Genomic DNA, 26,227 nt, shown 5'->3' on the forward strand with positions numbered 1-26,227 from the left:
TAGAATGTGTGACTTACTTGTTCTGTTATATAGAATGTGTGACTTACTTGTTCTGTTATATAGAATGTGTGACTTACTTGTTCTGCTATATAGAATGTGTGACTTACTTGTTCTGTTATATAGAATGTGTGACTTACTTGTTCTGTATATAGAATGTGTGACTTACTTGTTCTGTTATATAGAATGTGTGACTTACTTGTTCTGTTATATAGAATGTGTGATTACTTGTTCTGTTATATAGAATGTGTGACTTACTTGTTCTGTTATATAGAATGTGTGACTTACTTGTTCTGTTATATAGAATGTGTGATTACTTGTTCTGTTATATAGAATGTGTGACTTACTTGTTCTGTATATAGAATGTGTGACTTACTTGTTCTGTTATATAGAATGTGTGACTTACTTGTTCTGTTTATATAGAATGTGTGACTTACTTGTTCTGTTATATAGAATGTGTGACTTACTTGTTCTGTTATATAGAATGTGTGACTTACTTGTTCTGTTATATAGAATGTGTGACTTACTTGTTCTGTTATATAGAATGTGTGACTTACTTGTTCTGTTATATAGAATGTGTGACTTACTTGTTTCTGTTATATAGAATGTGTGACTTACTTGTTCTGCTATATAGAATGTGTGACTTACTTGTTCTGTTATATAGAATGTGTGACTTACTTGTTCTGTTATATAGAATGTGTGACTTACTTGTTCTGCTATATAGAATGTGTGACTTACTTGTTCTGTTATATAGAATGTGTGACTTACTTGTTCTGCTATATAGAATGTGTGACTTACTTGTTCTGTTATATAGAATGTGTGACTTACTTGTTCTGTTATATAGAATGTGTGACTTACTTGTTCTGTTATATAGAATGTGTGACTTACTTGTTCTGTTATATAGAATGTGTGACTTACTTGTTCTGCTATATAGAATGTGTGATTTACTTGTTCTGTTATATAGAATGTGTGACTTACTTGTTCTGTTATATAGAATGTGTGACTTACTTGTTCTGTTATATAGAATGTGTGACTTACTTGTTCTGTTATATAGAATGTGTGACTTACTTGTTCTGTTATATAGAATGTGTGACTTACTTGTTCTGTTATATAGAATGTGTGACTTACTTGTTCTGTTATATAGAATGTGTGACTTACTTGTTCTGTTATATAGAATGTGTGACTTACTTGTTCTGTTATATAGAATGTGTGATTTACTTGTTCTGTTATATAGAATGTGTGACTTACTTGTTCTGTTATATAGAATGTGTGACTTACTTGTTCTGTTATATAGAATGTGTGACTTACTTGTTCTGTTATATAGAATGTGTGACTTACTTGTTCTGTTATATAGAATGTGTGACTTACTTGTTCTGTTATATAGAATGTGGGACTTACTTGTTCTGTTATATAGAATGTGTGACTTACTTGTTCTGCTATATAGAATGTGTGACTTACTTGTTCTGTTATATAGAATGTGTGATTTACTTGTTCTGTTATATAGAATGTGTGACTTACTTGTTCTGTTATATAGAATGTGTGACTTACTTGTTCTGTTATATAGAATGTGTGACTTACTTGTTCTGTTATATAGAATGTGTGATTTACTTGTTCTGTTATATAGAATGTGTGACTTACTTGTTCTGTTATATAGAATGTGTGACTTACTTGTTCTGTTATATAGAATGTGTGACTTACTTGTTCTGTTATATAGAATGTGTGACTTACTTGTTCTGTTATATAGAATGTGTGACTTACTTGTTCTGTTATATAGAATGTGTGACTTACTTGTTCTGTTATATAGAATGTGTGACTTACTTGTTCTGTTATATAGAATGTGTGACTTACTTGTTCTGTTATATAGAATGTGTGACTTACTTGTTCTGTTATATAGAATGTGTGACTTACTTGTTCTGTTATATAGAATGTGTGACTTACTTGTTCTGTTATATAGAATGTGTGATTTACTTGTTCTGTTATATAGAATGTGTGACTTACTTGTTCTGTTATATAGAATGTGTGACTTACTTGTTCTGTTATGTAGAATGTGTGATTTACTTGTTCTGTTATATAGAATGTGAGACTTACTTGTTCTGTTATATAGAATGTGTGACTTACTTGTTCTGTTATGTAGAATGTGTGACTTACTTGTTCTGTTATATAGAATGTGTGACTTACTTGTTCTGTTATATAGAATGTGTGACTTACTTGTTCTGTTATATAGAATGTGTGACTTACTTGTTCTGTTATATAGAATGTGTGACTTACTTGTTCTGTTATATAGAATGTGTGACTTACTTGTTCTGTTATATAGAATGTGTGACTTACTTGTTCTGTTATATAGAATGTGTGACTTACTTGTTCTGTTATATAGAATGTGTGACTTACTTGTTCTGTTATATAGAATGTGTGATTACTTGTTCTGTTATATAGAATGTGTGACTTACTTGTTCTGTTATATAGAATGTGTGACTTACTTGTTCTGTTATATAGAATGTGTGACTTACTTGTTCTGTTATATAGAATGTGTGACTTACTTGTTCTGTTATATAGAATGTGTGACTTACTTGTTCTGTTATATAGAATGTGTGACTTACTTGTTCTGTTATATAGAATGTGTGACTTACTTGTTCTGTTATATAGAATGTGTGACTTACTTGTTCTGTTATATAGAATGTGTGATTTACTTGTTCTGTTATATAGAATGTGTGACTTACTTGTTCTGTTATATAGAATGTGTGATTTACTTGTTCTGTTATATAGAATGTGTGATTTACTTGTTCTGTTATGTAGAATGTGTGACTTACTTGTTCTGTTATATAGAATGTGTGATTTACTTGTTCTGTTATGTAGAATGTGTGACTCACTTGTTCTGTTATATAGAATGTGTGATTTACTTGTTCTGTTATATAGAATGTGTGACTTACTTGTTCTGTTATGTAGAATGTGTGACTTACTTGTTCTGTTATATAGAATGTGTGACTTACTTGTTCTGTTATGTAGAATGTGTGACTTACTTGTTCTGTTATATAGAATGTGTGACTTACTTGTTCTGTTATATAGAATGTGTGATTTACTTGTTCTGTTATATAGAATGTGTGACTTACTTGTTCTGTTATATAGAATGTGTGACTTACTTGTTCTGTTATATAGAATGTGTGATTTACTTGTTCTGTTATATAGAATGTGTGACTTACTTGTTCTGTTATATAGAATGTGTGATTTACTTGTTCTGTTATGTAGAATGTGTGACTTACTTGTTCTGTTATATAGAATGTGTGACTTACTTGTTCTGTTATATAGAATGTGTGACTTACTTGTTCTGTTATATAGAATGTGTGACTTACTTGTTCTGTTATATAGAATGTGTGATTTACTTGTTCTGTTATGTAGAATGTGTGACTTACTTGTTCTGTTATATAGAATGTGTGACTTACTTGTTCTGTTATATAGAATGTGTGACTTACTTGTTCTGTTATATAGAATGTGTGACTTACTTGTTCTGTTATATAGAATGTGTGACTTACTTGTTCTGTTATGTAGAATGTGTGATTTACTTGTTCTGTTATATAGAATGTGTGACTTACTTGTTCTGTTATATAGAATGTGTGACTTACTTGTTCTGTTATATAGAATGTGTGACTTACTTGTTCTGTTATATAGAATGTGTGACTTACTTGTTCTGTTATATAGAATGTGTGATTTACTTGTTCTGTTATATAGAATGTGTGATTACTTGTTCTGTTATATAGAATGTGTGACTTACTTGTTCTGTTATATAGAATGTGTGATTTACTTGTTCTGTTATATAGAATGTGTGATTTACTTGTTCTGTTATATAGAATGTGTGATTTACTTGTTCTGTTATATAGAATGTGTGATTTACTTGTTCTGTTATATAGAATGTGTGACTTACTTGTTCTGTTATATAGAATGTGTGACTTACTTGTTCTGTTATATAGAATGTGTGACTTACTTGTTCTGTTATATAGAATGTGTGATTTACTTGTTCTGTTATATAGAATGTGTGATTTACTTGTTCTGTTATATAGAATGTGTGACTTACTTGTTTGGCTATATAGAATGTGTGACTTACTTGTTCGGCTATATAGAATGTGTGATTTACTTGTTCTGCTATATAGAATGTGTGACTCACTTGTTCTGTTATATAGAATGTGTGATTTACTTGTTCTGTTATGTAGAATGTGTGATGACTTACTTGTTCTGCTATATAGAATGTGTGACTTACTTGTTCTGTTATATAGAATGTGTGACTTACTTGTTCTGTTATATAGAATGTGTGACTTACTTGTTCTGTTATATAGAATGTGTGACTTACTTGTTCTGTTATGTAGAATGTGTGACTCACTTGTTCTGTTATATAGAATGTGTGACTTACTTGTTCTGTTATATAGAATGTGTGACTTACTTGTTCTGTTATATAGAATGTGTGATTTACTTGTTCTGTTATATAGAATGTGTGACTTACTTGTTCTGTTATATAGAATGTGTGATTACTTGTTTGTTATATAGAATGTGTGATTTACTTGTTCTGTTATATAGAATGTGTGATTTACTTGTTCTGTTATATAGAATGTGTGACTTACTTGTTCTGTTATATAGAATGTGTGATTTACTTGTTCTGTTATATAGAATGTGTGATTTACTTGTTCTGTTATATAGAATGTGTGACTTACTTGTTCTGTTATATAGAATGTGTGACTTACTTGTTCTGTTATATAGAATGTGTGATTACTTGTGTTATTAGAATGTGGACTTACTTGTTCTGTTATATAGAATGTGTGACTTACTTGTTCTGTTATATAGAATGTGTGACTTACTTGTTCTGTTATATAGAATGTGTGACTTACTTGTTCTGTTATATAGAATGTGTGACTTACTTGTTCTGTTATATAGAATGTGTGACTTACTTGTTCTGTATATAGAATGTGTGACTTACTTGTTCTGTTATGAATAGAATGTGTGATTTACTTGTTCTGTTATATAGAATGTGTGACTTACTTGTTCTGTTATATAGAATGTGTGATTTACTTGTTCTGTTATATAGAATGTGTGACTTACTTGTTCTGTTATATAGAATGTGTGATTTACTTGTTCTGTTATGTAGAATGTGTGACTTACTTGTTCTGTTATATAGAATGTGTGATTTACTTGTTCTGTTATATAGAATGTGTGACTTACTTGTTCTGTTATGTAGAATGTGTGACTTACTTGTTCTGTTATATAGAATGTGTGACTTACTTGTTCTGTTATATAGAATGTGTGACTTACTTGTTCTGTTATATAGAATGTGTGATTTACTTGTTCTGTTATATAGAATGTGTGATTTACTTGTTCTGTTATATAGAATGTGTGACTTACTTGTTCTGTTATATAGAATGTGTGATTTACTTGTTCTGTTATATAGAATGTGTGACTTACTTGTTCTGTATATAGAATGTGTGATTTACTTGTTCTGTTTATATAGAATGTGTGACTTACTTGTTCTGTTATATAGAATGTGTGATTTACTTGTTCTGTTATATAGAATGTGTGATTTACTTGTTCTGTTATATAGAATGTGTGACTTACTTGTTCTGTTATATAGAATGTGTGACTTACTTGTTCTGTTATATAGATTGTGTGAATTACTTGTTCTGTTATATAGAATGTGTGATTACTGTTGTTTGTTATATAGAATGTGTGACTTACTTGTTCTGTATATAGAATGTGTGACTTACTTGTTCTGTTATATAGAATGTGTGACTTACTTGTTCTGTTATATAGAATGTGTGACTTACTTGTTCTGTATATAGAATGTGTGACTTACTTGTTCTGTTATATAGAATGTGTGACTTACTTGTTCTGTTATATAGAATGTGTGACTTACTTGTTCTGTTATATAGAATGTGTGACTTACTTGTTCTGTTATATAGAATGTGTGATTTACTTGTTCTGTTATATAGAATGTGTGACTTACTTGTTCTGTTATATAGAATGTGTGATTTACTTGTTCTGTTATATAGAATGTGTGACTTACTTGTTCTGTTATATAGAATGTGTGACTTACTTGTTCTGTTATGTAGAATGTGTGACTTACTTGTTCTGTTATATAGAATGTGTGACTTACTTGTTCTGTTATATAGAATGTGTGACTTACTTGTTCTGTTATATAGAATGTGTGACTTACTTGTTCTGTTATATAGAATGTGTGACTTACTTGTTCTGTTATATAGAATGTGTGACTTACTTGTTCTGTTATATAGAATGTGTGACTTACTTGTTCTGTTATATAGAATGTGTGACTTACTTGTTCTGTTATATAGAATGTGTGACTTACTTGTTCTGTTATATAGAATGTGTGATTTACTTGTTCTGTTATATAGAATGTGTGACTTACTTGTTCTGTTATATAGAATGTGTGACTTACTTGTTCTGTTATATAGAATGTGTGACTTACTTGTTCTGTTATATAGAATGTGTGACTTACTTGTTCTGTTATATAGAATGTGTGACTTACTTGTTCTGTTATATAGAATGTGTGACTTACTTGTTCTGTTATATAGAATGTGTGACTTACTTGTTCTGTTATATAGAATGTGTGATTTACTTGTTCTGTTATATAGAATGTGTGACTTACTTGTTCTGTTATGTAGAATGTGTGATTTACTTGTTCTGTTATGTAGAATGTGTGACTTACTTGTTCTGTTATATAGAATGTGTGACTTACTTGTTCTGTTATATAGAATGTGTGATTTACTTGTTCTGTTATGTAGAATGTGTGACTTACTTGTTCTGTTATATAGAATGTGTGACTTACTTGTTCTGTTATATAGAATGTGTGACTTACTTGTTCTGTTATATAGAATGTGTGACTTACTTGTTCTGCTATATAGAATGTGTGACTTACTTGTTCTGTTATATAGAATGTGTGACTTACTTGTTCTGTTATATAGAATGTGTGACTTACTTGTTCTGTTATATAGAATGTGTGACTTACTTGTTCTGTTATATAGAATGTGTGACTTACTTGTTCTGTTATATAGAATGTGGGACTTACTTGTTCTGCTATATAGATTGTTGACTTACTTGTTCTGTTATATAGAATGTGTGACTTACTTGTTCGGCTATATAGAATGTGTGACTTACTTGTTCTGCTATATAGAATGTGGGACTTACTTGTTCTGCTATATAGAACGTGTGACTTACTTGTTCTGCTATGTAGAATGTGTGACTTACTTGTTCAGCTATAAAGAACGTGTGACTTACTTGTTCTGTTATATAGAATGTGGGACTTACTTGTTCTGCTATATAGAATGTGTGACTTACTTGTTTTGTTATATAGAATGTGGGACTTACTTGTTCTGCTATATAGAATGTGTGACTTACTTGTTCTGCTATATAGAATGTGTGACTTACTTGTTCAGCTATATAGAACGTGTGACTTACTTGTTCTGCTATGTAGAATGTGTGACTTACTTGTTCAGCTATATAGAACATGTGACTTACTTGTTCTGTTATATAGAATGTGTGACTTACTTGTTCGGCTATATAGAATGTGTGACTTACTTGTTCTGCTATATAGAATGTGTGACTTAATTGTTCGGCTATATAGAATGTGTGACTTACTTGTTCGGCTATATAGAATGTGTGACTTACTTGTTCGGCTATATAGAATGTACGACTCTTTGTCTTCGTGTGCTGCCAGTAACACCTAAAGGTCTCGCCAATAATAGGATTGTACGGCTTCTTCAGACCCTATACAAACAAAATGATTTAATAAATCTTATTTGAACTCACTCAAATATTAAACATATGTGCAAACTTAATTTAATGCGAATCAAAATAAAAATTAGCCAAAGCAAAAAACAATTTTCAAGAATTACAAAAAGTTTATATATCAGGAGTATCTTCAGAACAACAAAAAAATATTGAAATGCTTTTTGATATCGTTGGAAAGGTTGTGTGAGCACAATTAGTAATTTGTTGTACGAGCACACTCAATAATTCAAATTAATACCCATTTTGTGTTTTCAATGTTTTAAAAGCTGAATAGGCATGGGCATTTACCTTTGGCTTTTTGTAGAAACCTGATAGGTACCACTTGATGACACCTTTCATTCTGGAGTAGGGGTCCTCACAGGTCACAGCACTATTAATAACAAAACAAGCATTTCAAATCAATAGTCATTATTGGATTTTCATTTCTATCTTGTCATCATCAAACTAGAACAAGCAGTAAATAATTATATCAAAATTAACATAAATTTAAAGAGAACTGATACAGAAGATGTTGAAATCGCTGCTGTAAACATAGAAGTTTAGCGAGGGGGAAATTTTCACTTGTAACAAGACCACTTGATCATGAAAATTTCCTCTGCATGTAATATAACAGTCTGAAAGTATATCTATTGCAAAAATTTACTGCTTACATATCATGAAATAAAGCACTCGCAGAAATATCCACTTTTAAAGTACGGTATACAGCAGTCTACTCACTTTTGTAAGTCATAAATAAGTCTAAAATTTTCTGATTAAGTAAAATAATAATGACTCATTATTCTAATTCCTAACCCAAGACCAATATATGATAGACATACTCAGACAGAATATCAGCATGATAGTAGTAATCAGAAAGTTTGTCCAGGAAGGAGCGCGGTTCAAGGATAAACGCAGGCAGCACTACTTTAGACAGATCCATACCTGGCCGTACCTGTGAAGTAACAATATACACATTTTAATTATTCCAATTGATGCAAGTTATCTTCTCATAAGGAGACAACAACATTACAAAATGTATTTACATCATATGATAAAGCAACATTGGATAGTTTTTGTTTCTCTCTAATGTAAGCTATCACATCTACAAAATACAGGTACTCGTCATTGTTTCAGGCAAGGTTCATCAGCCAGCTGATTTACCTCATTTGAGGTCCATGATTGATCTTATTTCACCTGAACATGATATAATTCCTCACCTGCTTCACCAGGGTCCATATAAGGCTTTTGTTCTCCTCATCTACCTCCTCTGTTTGACATGCATCTCCTTGCTGAAAAATCACAGTAGTCACATTCATCTGATTGTAGATTTATAATTTATTACATGTAATCATTTAAACAGAACTTATCATAATTAAGCTTTTTTTGTTGATATTTTCCTATAACAAATAAATTAGTCAGCAGGATAGAATCTTTACTGTTTTCATTGATTGTCTTTTCAAAACAATGCAAACTAATGATGTTGGAACTAAAAAAAACTAAAACTCCATAAGAAAGGAAAATTAAACAGTAACTAAAAATTTCTGTACAAATGATTGAAGCTAAACCCACATTTAAGTAATCAAAGTGCCAAGGCCACTCATAGATGCTGTGAATGAAGGACTCAAACAAAGGAATAAAGAAATTGGTTTTAAATTTAGTATACTTAGTGTGCAGCGTTGAATTTCGGAGTTTAACAAAAAATATTTACGGTATACCGTATTTATTTTATGAGATTTAAAGTTTTTCAAGAACAACAAGTTGAATAACTTATTTTACTGAAATAACTGTAATAAATTTGTAATCTAAATTATTTCTGAAATAACGATTTCAACACCAATGTGAATCAGAATCTGAGTATCATTTTTTATAATTCTTTATCAATTACTAATTTATAAATTTCATCAATGTCTCTACAAAGACAAACAAATAACAAGTAAACATTTTCGTATCTTAATATCCACTTAACAGTGAAGAATATTTTCGGAAAAATATAACATAAGAAATATTACCATTGCCGGGTATGTTTTGGTTTCCTTTTTAGAAAACTAACATGGGTTGCTTTGACGGCTCTTGACTAATAAATCATAGCCAGATACTTTTGCCAAATAAAAGGTACATTATTTCATTACGTATATCACTCGGATTTCTTTTAAATCCACAAGAACGCTAGCGGTTAACATCAAGATCGAAAACTTCATATAATGTATAGGACTTTAGCAAGTCTTCGTAAGCCTAACAGTAGGCCTAACACTGGTTGGCGACTGAGCTACCTGGTCACCGATGATCGACCCAGTCCAATCCCGCTACAATTGTGCAGAACATTTATCGTGAGTTTTGCTTTGCCGACTTTTGACTTAAAATAAAACATGACTGTACACTTTTGTTAAGTAAAAGGTACATTATTTGATTATTTATGTAACCCTGGTGAATACTAGCCGCAATATACCGCTCGGCTAGCGAGAACTTTTCTTTAGCTCGATCGGTTGAGCGTCAGACTAGTAACCCAGAGGTCCTGAGTTCGAATCCTGGCAGAGGCGGTGATTATGTTTGTACCAAATCATGTGCTCTGTTATATTGACGCACATGTAGGGACGCGGGAAATACTCAGCCATGCCCCACAGGTATCGCCGTTACTCCTGGAAGCTCGAGGACGAGTTCTGTCCTTGAGGGGGGAGTATGTAACCCTGGTGAATACTAGCTCGGCTAGCGAGAACTTTTCTTTAGCTCGATCGGTTGAGCGTCAGACTAGTAACCCAGAGGTCCTGAGTTCGAATCCTGGCAGAGGCGGTAATTATGTTTGTATCAAATACGAACGCTAACATCAAGAAAACTTCATGCAAAATACATCGGATTTTAGCAAGTCTTCAAAAGGCTATCGTACATTACACGACAATATAAGCACTTTAAGTTGCTCGTACATATACAGATCTTATTATCGTTATATTTTGTAAGTTTATGTTGATAAATTTTGTACTTTTTTCCTTTCAATACTACGCACACAACTCCGAGTGACAGATCTGAAGGAAGGAAACACGTACTCAAAACTAATAACTTTTACTGCGCAATAATATCATCAGATGGTTCGTCAATACAACCAACACAAAAAAAACTTTATAAGCGTTATAAGAACTTTCTTTTGCAGTTACCATCCTAAAATTCGATTACAATAATCAATCAGTAGCATGAATTACGTAAGATTGAAAAAAAAAAAGAAAAAAAAACATAAACAATCCAAAATCCACTGAAAGTCTGCCGCGGAGGAAGACAGCGAAGAAGGCCTTGTTCGTGATTTTCGGGAGACTAATGATCTCGGAGTAATACAAATATCATAGAGTTCCAACTGAATACTTAGAACACTCCATCCATGGTGTATATGCATATACAATTTCAATGTTTGTGGTTTTGAATATTGGGATTTTATTTTTTTCATACCATCAAGTATTACGTGAAATGAACAAAACAACTTTCAATTTTCATCGCGGAGTGATTTCATTGTTTTGATGTGAACAGGCTCGCCGAGCGTACCCCAGAATGCTGTTTCACAGCATCAAAAATTCTATTAATGTACTTTTCACTGATTCCTACAGAAACGCATCCATTTTGATTCCCCTATATGTTTCCAGACTTTTTTATCCACTATACTAGCATCGCCTCTTTGTTTCTACTGCAAAGTAAAAGGACGACAAAGAAATTTTGTGAAGACCACAGTTAAATATAAAATAATAGTACCTGTCCCAACTCTTCTACTACATTTTCCATGTAGGATGTCTCGCTTGGCTGACTGACTTCATCAAATACTTTATCATCCTCTTCCTCCGTTTCAGATTCTGACTCCGTCTTCACTTCTTCTCGGTCTGTCCGACTGTCCTCCTCCATGTCTGAAATCAATAGCAAGTTTAGGAAGAATGGAATGATATAAGACTCTGACATAGATGCACATACACATTTACTGGCCTGGCTAGTTTTAAAAGTCTTAAGTGATATGACTTCTATTGATTACTAAAATTTCAATGTCATCTATTTCTTCATTTAAATAATCTACATTTAAAACTACATAAAATGAATTACATTGACTTAAATACATCACTTTCTGAAACTTATTCACAGAATGTATTAAATAATTTCACTGTAACCAATATTTCTCAATCTGAGTATAATGGTTTGGCTCTAGAAACAAGCATTCTACTGAGATAACACAAGAAATCAGAGATTAGCAGCAGTGTAACTGTGTTCAAATACTGTCAACAACTCAATACACATGCATATTCTTTAAAATTCTTTAATTCTTGAAAAATGGCCCTTTCTGATAAAAAATTCTGTGACAGATTAGACCGTACCTACTCCAGCGAAGTGTTTCTCACAGTCACTATCGTTTAGTTGGTCCTGATCTGTGGACGGGGGTAGAAGGGTGTCAGGGGCATCTGGACTCTCCCCCTGTACCAGGGCAGGGTCCTTCTTCATAGACTTCATTAGTAATCCAGTACAGCGCAGAGCCAAGTCCAGGGCATCCATCCAACATTTCCCTATACAGCACACATTCAATCTATACAGCACATATTGAATATCACATTCAATATTTTCATATTTCGTTATCATTAAATCTTCACGAATATATCCATGTGTGATTATTTCAGCAACTGAAATGCTGACTCAGCAAAGTATCCAGTGCACCTGGAGCTACCTACCATATAAACATATGAATCAGATTTATGAAGTTATGAAATAAACACTCTATCCTTACAATACAAACGCCAAATACTGAGACAGTGAAAATAATCTTACCAGCCGATTCAGACAGAGCTCGGAAAATGAGGTAAGAATATGGCAGTGGCTGAACTATGGCACCAATTGTCTCCCCTTTTGGTCCCTGAAAGATGGTAGAAAGAGAATATTATACTTTGAAATGGTTATATTACCCAAGGAATGAAGGTACAAATAAAGATATAATTTTTGATACAGGAAACATGTCATACTCTATACCTCTATTTTCCTCTATCACCCAAAATAGCAAATAAAGTTACAATTAATAATCCTAAGGCAAGTGTGACAACTTAATGCCTCATATACATACATTGCCAGTTAGCTACTTTACTTTGGGACTTTGTACACTGTATCTGGTAAATCAGGGTTACCTTTGTAGCCCAGATAGATTGGTCCAGAGGATGGAATAGTTTGAAGCAGAAGCCGTCCTTCTTTGATGGTCTCTCTATCAGCCTGCATGTGTTCAACAGTACTGTCCCTACCCAGTGACTACTCTGTAAAACAATCATTACACAACCTATTTTTGACATTGTGATCCAACGATATTTTGTGCTATAAACCACTATTTCACATCTTTGTTATTTTCAACATATTAAAAGATTCAAAATTCTTACTGACAACCATGCATTCATATAAGCATTGAGTGTCTTTCAGTTGGCATTCATAGCCTAAATGAATGCCAACTGGACAGAGACAAATTCCAAGAAGAACGCACTTCATGTTGAATTTCATCTAAAAGATGTTCAATGCTTATAATAACATTTGGTTACAATTTCATGCTGAAATCTCAAGGGATTTTGCATCTATAATGAATAAATCTTTCGCTATGACATCAAGGATGGAACAGCCATTTGAACAGCCGTTTTCCGTTATCGCAGGCAGTCAATTGTGACATCACAATATGATGTCAAAATAAGCGGCTGTAGTTCATAGACTATGAATGCAAACTGTCTTTGATAAGGCTACATTGTGGAACTGCCGTGAAAATGTAAATATATGTGTTTTACACAGTTATTTGTGAAACATTTGAATTTGTGTCCAAGCTCTCTCAAAGAATTTCAAAAGTTTCCCTATTTTGGAGACTAGACTTATTCAGTATATCACATTATAGTTGTTAATTCAATGCTTTATCCATAATAATGATGCAACAGTAAAAACTTAATAACATACCTTCTGTTTCTCACTTTTGTACAGAACCAGAAGTCCAGGTTTCAGTACACACCACAGTTTGGTCCAACTCTTGAGGGTTCCGCGAACTTTGAGCCAATCAGCTAACACAATGACCGAGGAGTCTTTGTGTGTGCTCATCAACTCTTTGGTCGCTTGTTTCTTCTGATTGCGATAGTACTTCTTTTGTACCTTTAACATTTAACAACAGAAAATATAAAGATAAAGCTAGTCCATCATATGGTTTCTAAAAAATCTCTTAACCGTAATTATCATAACTTTTCTGATGTGCTATTCCATTAGTGATTTGGTTGGGTTTTACTATTCTAACATCCTATCTACAGTCACGGTCATTTAAGGACATCTCAGATTTAGATAGTGGAGGAAAATCAGAGTACCCAGAGAAAATCCACCAACCAACCATCAGTATCTGGCAATTGTCCAATATGGTAAAAGCCAGAGGTGAAGAGTTTGTGCTAATATGTCGGGACATCTTAACCATTCAGCCACCATGGCCCAAAGTGAAAGTGAAACATTACTCCCTAGCTAGTACCGGGAAAAAAGAGAGGCAGCATTCATAATTTTTTGTGAATTTTGTCTCAAATCAGTTAATTTCTAAAATTTTAGTACGATCATGAAAGTACCTTTAATGATTCTCGTTTAGACATTTTGGAGGGTGTTCCTGTGCGCTTCTCGGCAGCTGGGGTAAACAGCTTGGACTCGGACTGAAAAAAAAGACACGAAAATCGAAATTTAACTCTGAAGTAAAAGGTAACTATCTTACTATTTAAAATTACAGTTTTGTTTGATACTATTGCCTTTTTGATATACAGAGATACCAGCTCATGGGTATAGTTTAAATTGTAACGTAATATTATCACACAAAATAAGACAAAGGAAACTTGATAACTAGAGCTACTAACACAAAGAGAAATTCTATACCAGAGAAATTATATACAAAGTGATTCAGAAAGGTGTCGTATATTACATATGCTACAGCTATATTGGCAGATCCATAACATACTGATAACAAAAGATGTCTGTAAAAGCCAAATTTGACTATGAATCACATTGTTCATGAAGCATTTACTTTGTCAAAATAGAACTAAATTAAATTTAAGCATGATAGAAGCTTAAAGTTTGTGAAATTAAAATTCTTAATTACAGTAACAAGTGCATTAACCAATATTTCCATTGGCACTGTACCTATATGTTGCTACTCAGCCAAATGTATGATTATTTCCAGAATTTACATTTATACACATACAGAATATGTTTGAATGTTAAATATTACCGTTCCCATGACAAAAACAACCATAAGAGTAGACTTACACTGGCCCGATTCCTCTGAAGGGAAAAGGAAGGGGAAGACAATGAAGAGCTCAACATTGGACTGCCGAGGTCTAACAACAAGTCGTCCTCATCTGTAATACAAACATGTGTGTGTAATGTCCGCACAGGAAACAGGCAGGAAAAAAGGGGTTAGCACATCATCAGCAATGTACACACAGGAAACTCACCCTTTAAACTGAAGAGATACAGTTATCACAACTAAACATACATTTATTGGGAATCTGAGTTGTGTATTGATAAGAATGGTCTGTAAACATGATAATCCAATAATATGTACCTATAATAAGAATGGTCTGTAAACATGATAATCCAATAACATGTACCTATAATAAATGTACCTATAATAAGAATGGTCTGTAAACATGATAATCCAATAACATGTCCTACCTATAATAAGAATGGTCTGTAAACATGATAATCCAATAACATGTACCTATAATAAGAATGGTCTGTAAACATGATAATCCAATAACATGTACCTATAATAAGAATGGTCTGTAAACATGATAATCCAATAACATGTACCTATAATAAGAATGGTCTGTAAACATGATAATCCAATAAACTATAATAAGAATGGTCTGTAAACATGATAATCCAATAACATGTACCTATAATAAGAATGGTCTGTAAACATGATAATCCAATAACATGTCTACCTATAATAAGAATGGTCTGTAAACATGATAATCCAATAACATGTACCTATAATAAGAATGGTCTGTAAACATGATAATCCAATAACATGTACCAATAACATGTACCTATACAGTCTCCTTAACAGGTTTAGCTATAAAACACAGTAGTCATATATACATATATATAGAAGTGTAGGACCAGCATGAAATGTTTCATCAACTATTTAAAATTTCTACCATAAATTTGTGAGTACATCTTTAAAAATAAGAATGTAAATTGGTATCCCTGTTCTTTTTAAATGGAAGATATTTTCATGATTTTATTGAAAATTTCCTTTTACAGATTTTGTCTGATGTGATTTTGTAAGCTAACAATGCTGGTGTGTTTGTGTGCATCACAGAGATCAATATCCCACATGTGTTACATTGGCACCATTGTCTGACCAGGTACACCACAATTGGGCAATATTGATGGCCAGGTGTGTATTAATCCAAAGGAATTTCAAATGTTATCTTATTTAGCTATGGAGGTATATGTAATGTTTCATACATTCTATAAATACTTTGACACCTAAATTTGACAAAAATTAGCATCTAAACTTGTCTTATCGCAGTCACTTTTGTGGGTTTTTTTAGTACAATTGTAGTAAGTCTTTATGATATATGGACTTTAGCTGATTTTGAAGAAATAGTTATCAAAAATTCTGACAATCATAATCGCAGATCACGTTACACAATATTACTGGGTTATTAGAACTGTAATCCAATGGCTAATTAATAACCAATCCACCCAGTAGATTATGTAATAATACATTAATATGATACACAACAAGCTGAAATCCTAGCACATGTACGGCCCTCTACTGGCTAGGCCTAATTATTTAAAACATGATTAGCTTAATCACAGGATTATGTGGAATTTTCATTTCTAATTTGCTACAAAACCAGGGATAATATCCATGTAACAGGGTGCAGGATTTACAATAAATTTAATACCTGCCTCTGCCAGGGATCGAACTCGGGACCTCTGGATTACTAGTCTGACGCTCAACCGATCGAGCTAAAGAGAAGTTCTCTCTAGCCGAACGATATATTGCGACTAGTATTATCCAGGGTTACATCCATATATGGACAAGTAGATAAAGATTAATGGTTAAGTTAGTTTTACAAGAAATTATTTTATCTTGATTATTGTAAAAGTATTATTAGCCTTATCACAGTTAGAACATCTTGATCCAGAAATAAAAGTTATAAATGTTTTTGAGATGCACAGCTCAAAGTTGTAATGTTAAGTACTCTGAAGACATGCATACTTCCTTTCAGTAAAACAACATCAATTAATGTAAGTTAGCATACATTTAACTAAATGCAATTTGTTGCTCAAATTTTAATGCTGGTAGAAAGTTGTTCAGAGCTTCTGTTATTTGCTTAAATTATAATCCATTCACATCAAATAAGATTAATGTTATCAACCACAAACCTAAACAACTTTATTAAAATCAAACAAATACTTAAGTTTTTAAGATTCTTAATATCAGAACTTGGTCAAACAGTTCTATATGTTTCAAAATAAACCATATCAATAACAATTTTATAGCTCTAAATTTCTGACTACATGTATCTAAATTTCTGACTACATGTATCTACCCATACCGAAATAAAGTACAAAAAAAGTACACTAAAAAAAGGTCAAAAAAAGCATGCTTTTTTTGACTCAATTTGGAACCGAACTTACCTCCCGGTTCCAAAATGAGTCAAAAAAAGTACAAAAAGTACTAAAACAGGCTCATAAAAGCATGCTTTTAGTACACTCTATTGTTTTACACCATACAGAAAAAGTACAAAAAAAGTACTCTGTGGGGGGAAAAAAGTACAAAAAAAGCACACATGACCGTGGCATGTGTACTTTTTTTGTACTTTTTTTCATCCAGAAAAAGTACTATAAAAGTACAGTACTTTAATAGTACTTTTGAAGGTAGGCCAAAAAGTACTAAAATAGTACAAAAAGTACAAAAAAAGCACACTGTGTACTTTTTTTGACCTTTTTTTCATCTAGAAAAAGTACTAAAAAAGTACAGTACTTTTTTTGACCTTTTTTTCATCTAGAAAAAGTACTAAAAAAGTACAGTACTTTTTTTGACCTTTTTTATCCAGAAAAAGTACTAAAAAAGTACAGTACTTTTATAGTACTTTTATAGGTAGGCCAAAAAGTACTAAAACAGTACAAAAAGTACAAAAAAAGTACTTTGTGGCGGGAAAAAAAGTACAAAAAAAGCACACAGTGTACTTTTTTTGACCTTTTCTTTTGTCTAGAAAAAGTACAAAAAAAGTACAGTACTTTTTTTAGTACTTTTCTATGTAGACCAAAAAGTACTAAAACAGTACAAAAAAAGTACAGTACTTTTTTAGTACTTTTTAACAAGCTCAAAACAAATTATAAACTGTATGAAAAATTTACTACTGATGATGGTGGAAAAGTACCAAAATAATTAAGAATACAATATGAAAACCCAGGTGTACTCTTTCACTAATTTCAAATACTATGATAGAAATCTTATTTATTGATGGTTATAGGTGCCTCAGCTCACCTAGATGGACCTATTAGTATCTCTTATAACACAGAAAAACGTTTTAGCAATGTTTTTCTTAAATGAAGATGCAATTCAAGGTTGTTTTTTTTTGTTCAAATAGACTTGTCTTAGTTAGTGCAGTGTTTTTTTATGTGACACACAATCCAACCAAGATGGACCCACACATCAAGTTTAAAGATAGTACCTGGACATGGTAATGCACAGAAGAAACAAATAAATTAAGGGCCACACTCTGTTCAATATTTACAACACAGCATTGTATTCAGAGATAAAACATGTGTAAATTGTTGAACATTGGCATCAGGTTTTGTCACAATGTTGTCTACAATATAAATTTCAATATGTCAATGCAATGAAATCCTGTCCAAATCTTTTCCCCTTGATCACTGTCCAGTGCAAGTCCATTACATGCTGTTTTTCATTCCATTTTCCTGGCAGTGAAAGCCTGAAAAAAGACAAAGACTTGTGCTGGAACAATAATGTTTATGTATATTAAAATGTCTTATTTTTTTGTTTGGCTCAAATAAATCTTTGCTTTAATTTTATACCATGCCATGTGTATGTATGTTACAACGTAAATTCCTCCATTTATTTTTCGAAGCACCCGCCTATATGAACGTACAATGAAGCCAGATACACTCCACACAGGATTACTGAGTTTTAGTGTCTAAAATGGCATCCATATTTTCACATAATTGCTAGTAATAGCAATCTGAAACCAGGATAGATTGAAATATTTACCTGCAAAAGTGGCTTGATGACAGCTGTGGATTTTCAGTCTCTTTGATGAGGTGCATTCATTTTCAGTCATCAGCTCTTCTTCATAATTACTGTATTCTGAAAAGAAAGAAAAAAAATAGGATGTGCAATATGGATACAGTGTGAATGCATATGGTACAATAGTATACTCATAAAAAGTTCACACATGGCTAGATTAATTAATCAAAAATAAATTTACAGAACTAAATTATTGTAGTGTTTTTATGTACGCATGGAGCAGCGCCGTGCCCTTTTTACCTGACGCCATGCCTCGATCTATAACCCAGCCCTGTTTGTCCCCAGTACAGTTTTACTAAACTACCAAAATACCAGGCAGTCGCTTGGTAATTATGTAAACAAAAGAGGTGTGACCACTCCCTGACCCCTGATCAACACCCCAGTGACCCTACTGCCATTCTGATAAATGACATTTTTCTCAGAGTGTTAATTCACTTAAATTGTAAGTCTCAATGAAATATTACTTAACAAAAAAAGAAATGCAAAGGTTATGTTTAGATGGTAAAATAACTCTTTTTATAATGTTCATACATTGTGTATATCAGTCATCTTAAAATATTTAAATATTCACATGTTACCACCATCCTTTTATTAATATTTACCTGTTTAAATTAGGCATATTAATGTTATGTCTTTAACCAGTCTGCCCTCGATCATTATCACACACTGATCTGCAATTTGCCTGAAAGGAAAAATATGAGGTTATATATACATGACCTGATTGTATGGAAACACATGTATGAATGTGTATACACATTTAGATTTAATTGCAGGACTTCATTGACTGATGGACAGCAAAATGTAAATATGATAGGATTACATCGATCATTGAAACATCATACCTTCTTGTCAAAAAAATGTCGTGAAAACAACGATATAATTGAATATGAGCATCCAAATCACACTCACATATTTAAGTTAATAATGTTATTTCATTACCCATGTTTTCAAGAAAACAAATATTATTTCCCAATCTAATTAATCACGATGAATAAAGTAAAGTTTAAAAAAAAAAAAAAAAAACATAAAATAAATTATGTACCACAAAACGAAATTGTGGGCGATAATGAAGTGAAAATGATATGGAAAGTTCCATAGTTTTTTTAATAAAACTTGTGTCCAGATACAATTTGTTGGATGTTGAATTGATTTGTAACATTTAAACCCCCCTGCTGCCGTGTAAATTTTCTTGTGATTTGAAATTGGAAATGATGTTGAAATTTACAACTGAACGGCAATGAAATAATTGCCAAGCCCATTCAAAAAGAAAGCACAGCTATGTAAACAAAAAATGATGTCTAACTTATTTCATAAACTGGTGTGTTTTAATTGCATCCAAATGCTTTCAGAACGAAGTAAACAAGTAAGAGAAATGAACTTACCGTAACAGGCGTAACTCCATCCTCCATCGGTACTGTGTTCACCAGCTAGAGTTTGAGGAGATCGATGGTATTGTAACAATAAACAAAAAATAAATAACCTCGTGTCTCTGTGCAAACATCCTACCTTCTTTCGATGTTGGCCCAGCAGCCAGTTATATTTGTTTGTTTACATTCTGCAATCAGCTGACAGACGTAAACAAATATGGCCGCCAGCCAGCTGTTTCACATTCTGTGTTTCCCGCTCAAATAATCACGTGACAAACACATGTGGGGCCGCTTACGTCTTTCACAAAGGAATGCTGTACTATAATATTTCTAAACAAAATCTCTCAATTCCTCACGTTTTATTATTAACTTAGGACAAGGAATAAAAAACGCAAACAAATGAACTGGTGTGCTGATAAATCCGCATTTAGTTGCTGTATTACAAACAGACACCTGTAGGCCTCTTACGTGATTCAAAAGAATGTTGTACGATCCTATCGTCTAAACCAAACCTCTTATTCCTAAATTTTTGTTGATAGTTTTTGAAAATATACCAAAATAGAAAATATACGAACTATTATATTAATAAATCCACCTTTTGACGCGAGGTGTAAACCAATTTATAATCACGACAACAGAGTATTTGTAATAAGAACCATTTCCGGCATGTCGTGAAAAGATCGAGATTTTTATATAAAAAAAAGATAAACAAAACCCTTGTTTTGGCATGGTTTGGAGGAACTTTTTAAAGTATCAATTTCATCGTTGTGATGCTGGAAAGATTATATAGTCACAAGCTATTTATCATCGTATAAGACCACGTGTCTGACCAGAAACATCCAGGCCTACGTAAACATGAGCCGTGAGTGTTTTGTTGGTTAGCCTACTATGATGTCCAAGTCGGTGTAAACAAATGAGTTGATGAAATTCCATTGACAAATTCATCTATGATAGCTTGTATTTCCTTTTACATATAAATCAGACCAATAGCATATTTACGTCAACAGTGTGTGCAACGGAGTATCCCCGGCATGTCTATTTGTTTTGGTTAGTTTGTTGAGATTTTATACTGAAACCATTTAATCATTATATGAGGATGGAAATACTTTCACAAACTATTTATTATCGTATGGGACCATGAGTCTGACCCAGGGGAGAGTTTTGTTAGGTCCGTGCAGAACGACTTATGTACATGTGTTGGCTTGTTTACCTGGTTGTAAATCGTTATTGTGTGTGAAACCACTGGTCAGAGACAGGCGATTTGTGTGTCAGTGTGCACATGACTGTCGATAATTAAGACTCTAATTTTAATGCATCTTATGCTGATCACATAGGCATTGGTTTTATGTAACATATATGTACATGGGCCTAGTGTATACTACTACATTTTAACTCATTTAGAGAGAAAGGGAATTGGAAACACATTTCAATAATATTTTAAGGTGAACACTTATATAAACACATTTCAACAATATTTTAAGGTGAACACTTAAGTGATTAGAAATAATTTAAACATTTATGGTAAAGAAATGAAAATAAAAACTTAGCATTAAGAATGTAAAATTATTCAAAACATCATCCGCAACATTCACTTATTAAATAAACATCTTAATTACCGGTAGTTGAATTATATTTCTTTCTAATGTTCAGTTGTAAACAATTTTTAATTAAATATATAATTTTGTTAAAAAAACTCCCCCTAAAAAAAATTGGAGTAGAAAAAAAATCAAAATAAAAGTACACTGAAATGGTGATGCCTTATGAAAAATTCTAAGTCCCAAAAAAGTACAAAAAAAGTACACAACATTTTTCATACTCTGTGAAAAATTCTAAGTCCAAAAAAAGTACAAAAAAAGTACTCTGAACATTTCCCATTCATCCTGTGAAAAATTCTAAGTCCAAAAAAAGTACAAAAAAAGTACTCTGAACATTTCTCATACCATGTGAATAATTCTAAGTCCAAGAAAAGTACAAAAAAAGTACTCTGCAAAATGACTAAGTCCCAGAAAAGTACAAAAAAAGTACTCTGCAAAATGACTAAGTCCCAGAAAAGTACAAAAAAAGTACTCTGCAGAATGTTTAAGTCCAGAAAAGTACAAAAAAAGTACTCTGCAAAATTTCAGAGTCCAAAAAAAGTACAAAAAAAGTACTCTGCAAAATTTCAGAGTCCAAAAAAAGTACAAAAAAAGTACTCTGCCCTGATGGTGTGTCCGGAAAAAGTACTAAAAGAGCATGCTTTTTTTGTACTTTTTAGAAAAAGTACTAAAATATGTCACTAAAAGCATCATAAAAGCATGCTTTATTTCGGTATGGGTAAATTTCTGACTACATGTATCTAAATTTCTGACTACATGTATCTAAATTTCTGACTACATGTATCTAAATTTCTGACTACATGTATCTAAATTTCTGACTACATGTATCTAAATTTCTGACTACATGTATCTAAATTTCTGACTACATGTATCTAAATTTCTGACTACATGTATCTAAATTTCTGACTACATGTATCTAAATTTCTGACTACATGTATCTAAATTTCTGACTACATGTATCTAAATTTCTGACTACATGTATCTAAATTTCTGACTACATGTATCTAAATTTCTGACTACATGTATCTAAATTTCTGACTACATGTATCTAAATTTCTGACTACATGTATCTAAATTTCTGACTACATGTATCTAAATTTCTGACTACATGTATCTAAATTTCTGACTACATGTATCTAAATTTCTGACTACATGTACATAAAATCAAATATATTTAATTCCTGAACTTTTCTTCTAATGATGATACTTGCATCCCATAGTTTATAGCAAAGTATCTAGATCTGTTTTCAATGAAGAACTTGTTACAGAATCATTATGTTTTCTTTCTTATTTTGATAATTGTCATCTTTATACATAACAAGATGACAGTCTTAGCTTTATTACATTTCAGGCACATACCTTAACGAATACAGCTTCAAATGGATGAATCTAATTAAATGCTCAACACACATTGTCTTATGTTTTCTTGTGTCATCCTAATTAACACATAGTAATTAACTATCACCACTCCATATGGCAAAAACAATGAAATAAACCTTCATTATTAACTTAGGTTTACACACGCAAACACATGGTGCTGTAATTATATATATTTATATAACTTCATGTGATGCTAATCTATCCATATAGACATTACAACATCATAATCATTGTTTTACTGATAAACTTTGATTTTTTGTTTTGGAAATGTAGTGGGTCTTTAGAGTATAATATTGATTTTTTTCTTCACTTTTTGATTCTAAGTAATTAAGTATTATGCTCTAAGCATTTACTCTACGCCTGATAGGTTATTATGTCAGAGCTGATAAGCTAGATCAGGTAAGATCAGTGGAGATGAAAACCCCGGGATACAATTGTATCCCATACAGCTCATACAGGTTAGCCATGTGATATTTATTAGTCCAATAATAACCAAGTTATCTGGAAAACCAGAACTGACACTCCTACATTACATCTATTATTTACAAACATAATTAGATAATGAAAACCTAATCAGCTACACATGAAATGACTTTTATCTAATCCTCATTTTACAATGGAGTCCATCGAGATGGCTGGTTCTGTTGTTCGTATTATTGTACACTTCTAACGGTTAGATCTGGTACGTATGCAATTTCATGTGAATAAAAGGCCAAACATTTGAGTTACTATATTACAACAAACAAAAAGAGAATCTATACATATATATTCACAACTTGAAGGAAATAATTTAGGTCAAATATGTGAGTTGAGAATAGGACTGTATATTTGTGGAAGATCAGTAAAAATAATGCATAATAATGGAAACAACTTAAAAATTTGTGTATCTATTTGTTTGTATATCAATTTAGGATTTTTGGTAGTCAAAAAAACATAGACCTTAAGATAATTAATACACATACATTGTGATATCATAACTGTAGGTACATATATACTATATATATAACTTATAAGTAAAACTGTTGCTCGGTGGCTGACTAAAGTTTAACTTATTTATAATATCCCCCACCCTTCTCCCCAATTGATAGCTTAATTTAATTAATATGCTACATTAAACACGATCTCCCTTAAGATTCCTCCTGATGAGGTTAGGTTAGGATGGCAAAACCTCTTGGAAAAACAGAAGCATATATATAGATATGTATTTTTTGAGCTGTATTAGACTTCACATGGGATCTTATCAATAACAAAGCTGAGAAAATCCTGATGATCTAAAGATAAGAACCTGTATAACAAAGTCAATTACATATTGTCAACAATAAAATAGCTATGAATAGATGTCCTCCATGCGGCACGTACATGAAGTTGACATGCTCGTTTTGTAATTCTTACCTGGTAAACTGTTATCTCACCTGTTCTATGGTTCCAGAATAATACACTTCATTAACATATCATTACATACTTAAGTTATTCATGGAGTAGCGGGCATTTGACTTTGAATTTGTATTATCCATGCATGCAGGGCCATAAATAGCCAATGTGGCAATTCTTATAAGTTTTATATTCAACTGTAAAAATGCAGTATGTGACAGGGGATTCCTGGAACATACATGTATTAAATAATGTGTGCATGAACAATGAATACCAGGTGATGTTTTGTTTACAGAAATTTCCTTATAATAATCTAGATTGAAAGCTAAATTAGTGTTCTGAAAGCAGTTGAAGAGTTCTATAATACAGTACTAGTGAAATAATATATTTTGAGGGTGTAAATTTAATTTAAATGGCATTGTAATCTACAAAGTTACTTTAATTACTACGAATTCATTATATATACATGAACTGAACATTTATCTTTTTTCAGTAACAATCTTTACTTCAGTTAAGGACATCTCAATTTTCGTGTAAAGGCTATCTGTAATATAAACAGAATTAATTCAGTGATAAAATAACCAATTTGAAAGTGTGTAAAACAGACTATTTATAGATATCCCTAGTAAGTATACTATACAAACAAGTTCTACTCTGCCTATCTAATCCCACAACAATGCATTTAACTAAATTCATTGTGAGTGCTTAAATGCTATTATCTGAAATTAATAAATTTCTTTCACAATTTAAAATACAATTATATAATTGATTTCAGGTCTCCACCAAAGCAGATGATCTGTACATGTACCAAATTCGCTATAATTAGTAAAACATTGTTTAATCCATGGGATGGAGCAGGCGTTTACACAACTTAAAAAAAAAGGGGAGGGGCATTTAACAGGGAGGGGTGCTATAATTACAGTGAATACAGTACAATGTACATATCATAGATCATGTTTATTCATTTTTACTTTTAAGAAACTAAATCAGTATTAATCAATAATATCATAACTCTGCTAGTGTAATTAGGCATATATCTATCTAATTGTAATACAAAGTAAATACAGTATACATATTTTCACTGTTATTTGAACAGCAGGACCCTGGTGATTAGAAATTGTCAGCAACATGTTAGAGATTCACAGTTTCATTAAAGGCCAGTTTGTTTTGGTCTGCAGGTAATTTGTGTGAATTCTTGAGAAATGCTATTCTTGCTTGAATTCTAGATTTATCAAATAATTTAATAGAAAATTGTCAAATCTTGTTATGTATTCAAAAACTGAATTGTATCAGTGGTTCTATGAATTATGCACCCCTACTACAGATATTATATGTATTATATATACACTGTATGTTATTGCTGTGTCATTTTCATTACTGATGTGCAACTTTTGTTCAAATCAGTATGTTGTTTTTCACTATAGCACAGATTAAAGTATGATACCTGGGGTAGTCAGATTTATCTCATG

The 26,227-nt window shown here is 31.9% G+C and overlaps 1 protein-coding gene and 2 long non-coding RNA genes across 10 annotated transcripts in view; all 3 read right to left on the reverse strand.

Moving 5' to 3' along the window:
• Nucleotides 1-26,227, reverse strand: part of LOC138329210 (oxysterol-binding protein-related protein 8-like) — a 53,394-nt gene that overhangs the window by 22,953 nt on the left and 4,214 nt on the right. For all 7 annotated transcript variants that reach the window (XM_069276031.1, XM_069276032.1, XM_069276035.1 and 4 more), the window contains 11 exons: nt 15,019-15,110; nt 14,331-14,411; nt 13,690-13,878; nt 12,891-13,013; nt 12,541-12,625; nt 12,096-12,281; nt 11,488-11,636; nt 8,976-9,047; nt 8,598-8,710; nt 8,068-8,149; nt 7,657-7,755 (listed from right to left, as the gene is read on the reverse strand). In XM_069276031.1, the coding sequence (XP_069132132.1) occupies nt 7,657-7,755; nt 8,068-8,149; nt 8,598-8,710; nt 8,976-9,047; nt 11,488-11,636; nt 12,096-12,281; nt 12,541-12,625; nt 12,891-13,013; nt 13,690-13,878; nt 14,331-14,411; nt 15,019-15,110 (1,271 nt within the window). The remainder of the gene's footprint in view (nt 1-7,656; nt 7,756-8,067; nt 8,150-8,597; nt 8,711-8,975; nt 9,048-11,487; nt 11,637-12,095; nt 12,282-12,540; nt 12,626-12,890; nt 13,014-13,689; nt 13,879-14,330; nt 14,412-15,018; nt 15,111-26,227) is intronic.
• On the reverse strand, nt 17,315-18,298 carry LOC138329218 (uncharacterized). Its single transcript, XR_011209428.1, has 2 exons — nt 17,769-18,298; nt 17,315-17,718 (listed from the first exon to the last, which is right to left on the reverse strand). It is a non-coding gene; the product is annotated as an uncharacterized lncRNA (long non-coding RNA).
• Nucleotides 18,504-20,926, reverse strand: LOC138329216 (uncharacterized). Of its 2 annotated transcripts, none has more exons than XR_011209425.1 (4): nt 20,552-20,926; nt 19,648-19,727; nt 19,010-19,105; nt 18,504-18,713 (listed from the first exon to the last, which is right to left on the reverse strand). It is a non-coding gene; the product is annotated as an uncharacterized lncRNA (long non-coding RNA). The 2 variants fall into 2 exon arrangements; XR_011209424.1 differs by having other exon boundaries at nt 20,428-20,926.

The sequence above is a fragment of the Argopecten irradians genome, chromosome 8, assembly GCF_041381155.1.
Source record: "Argopecten irradians isolate NY chromosome 8, Ai_NY, whole genome shotgun sequence".
NCBI lineage: Eukaryota > Metazoa > Mollusca > Bivalvia > Pectinida > Pectinidae > Argopecten > Argopecten irradians.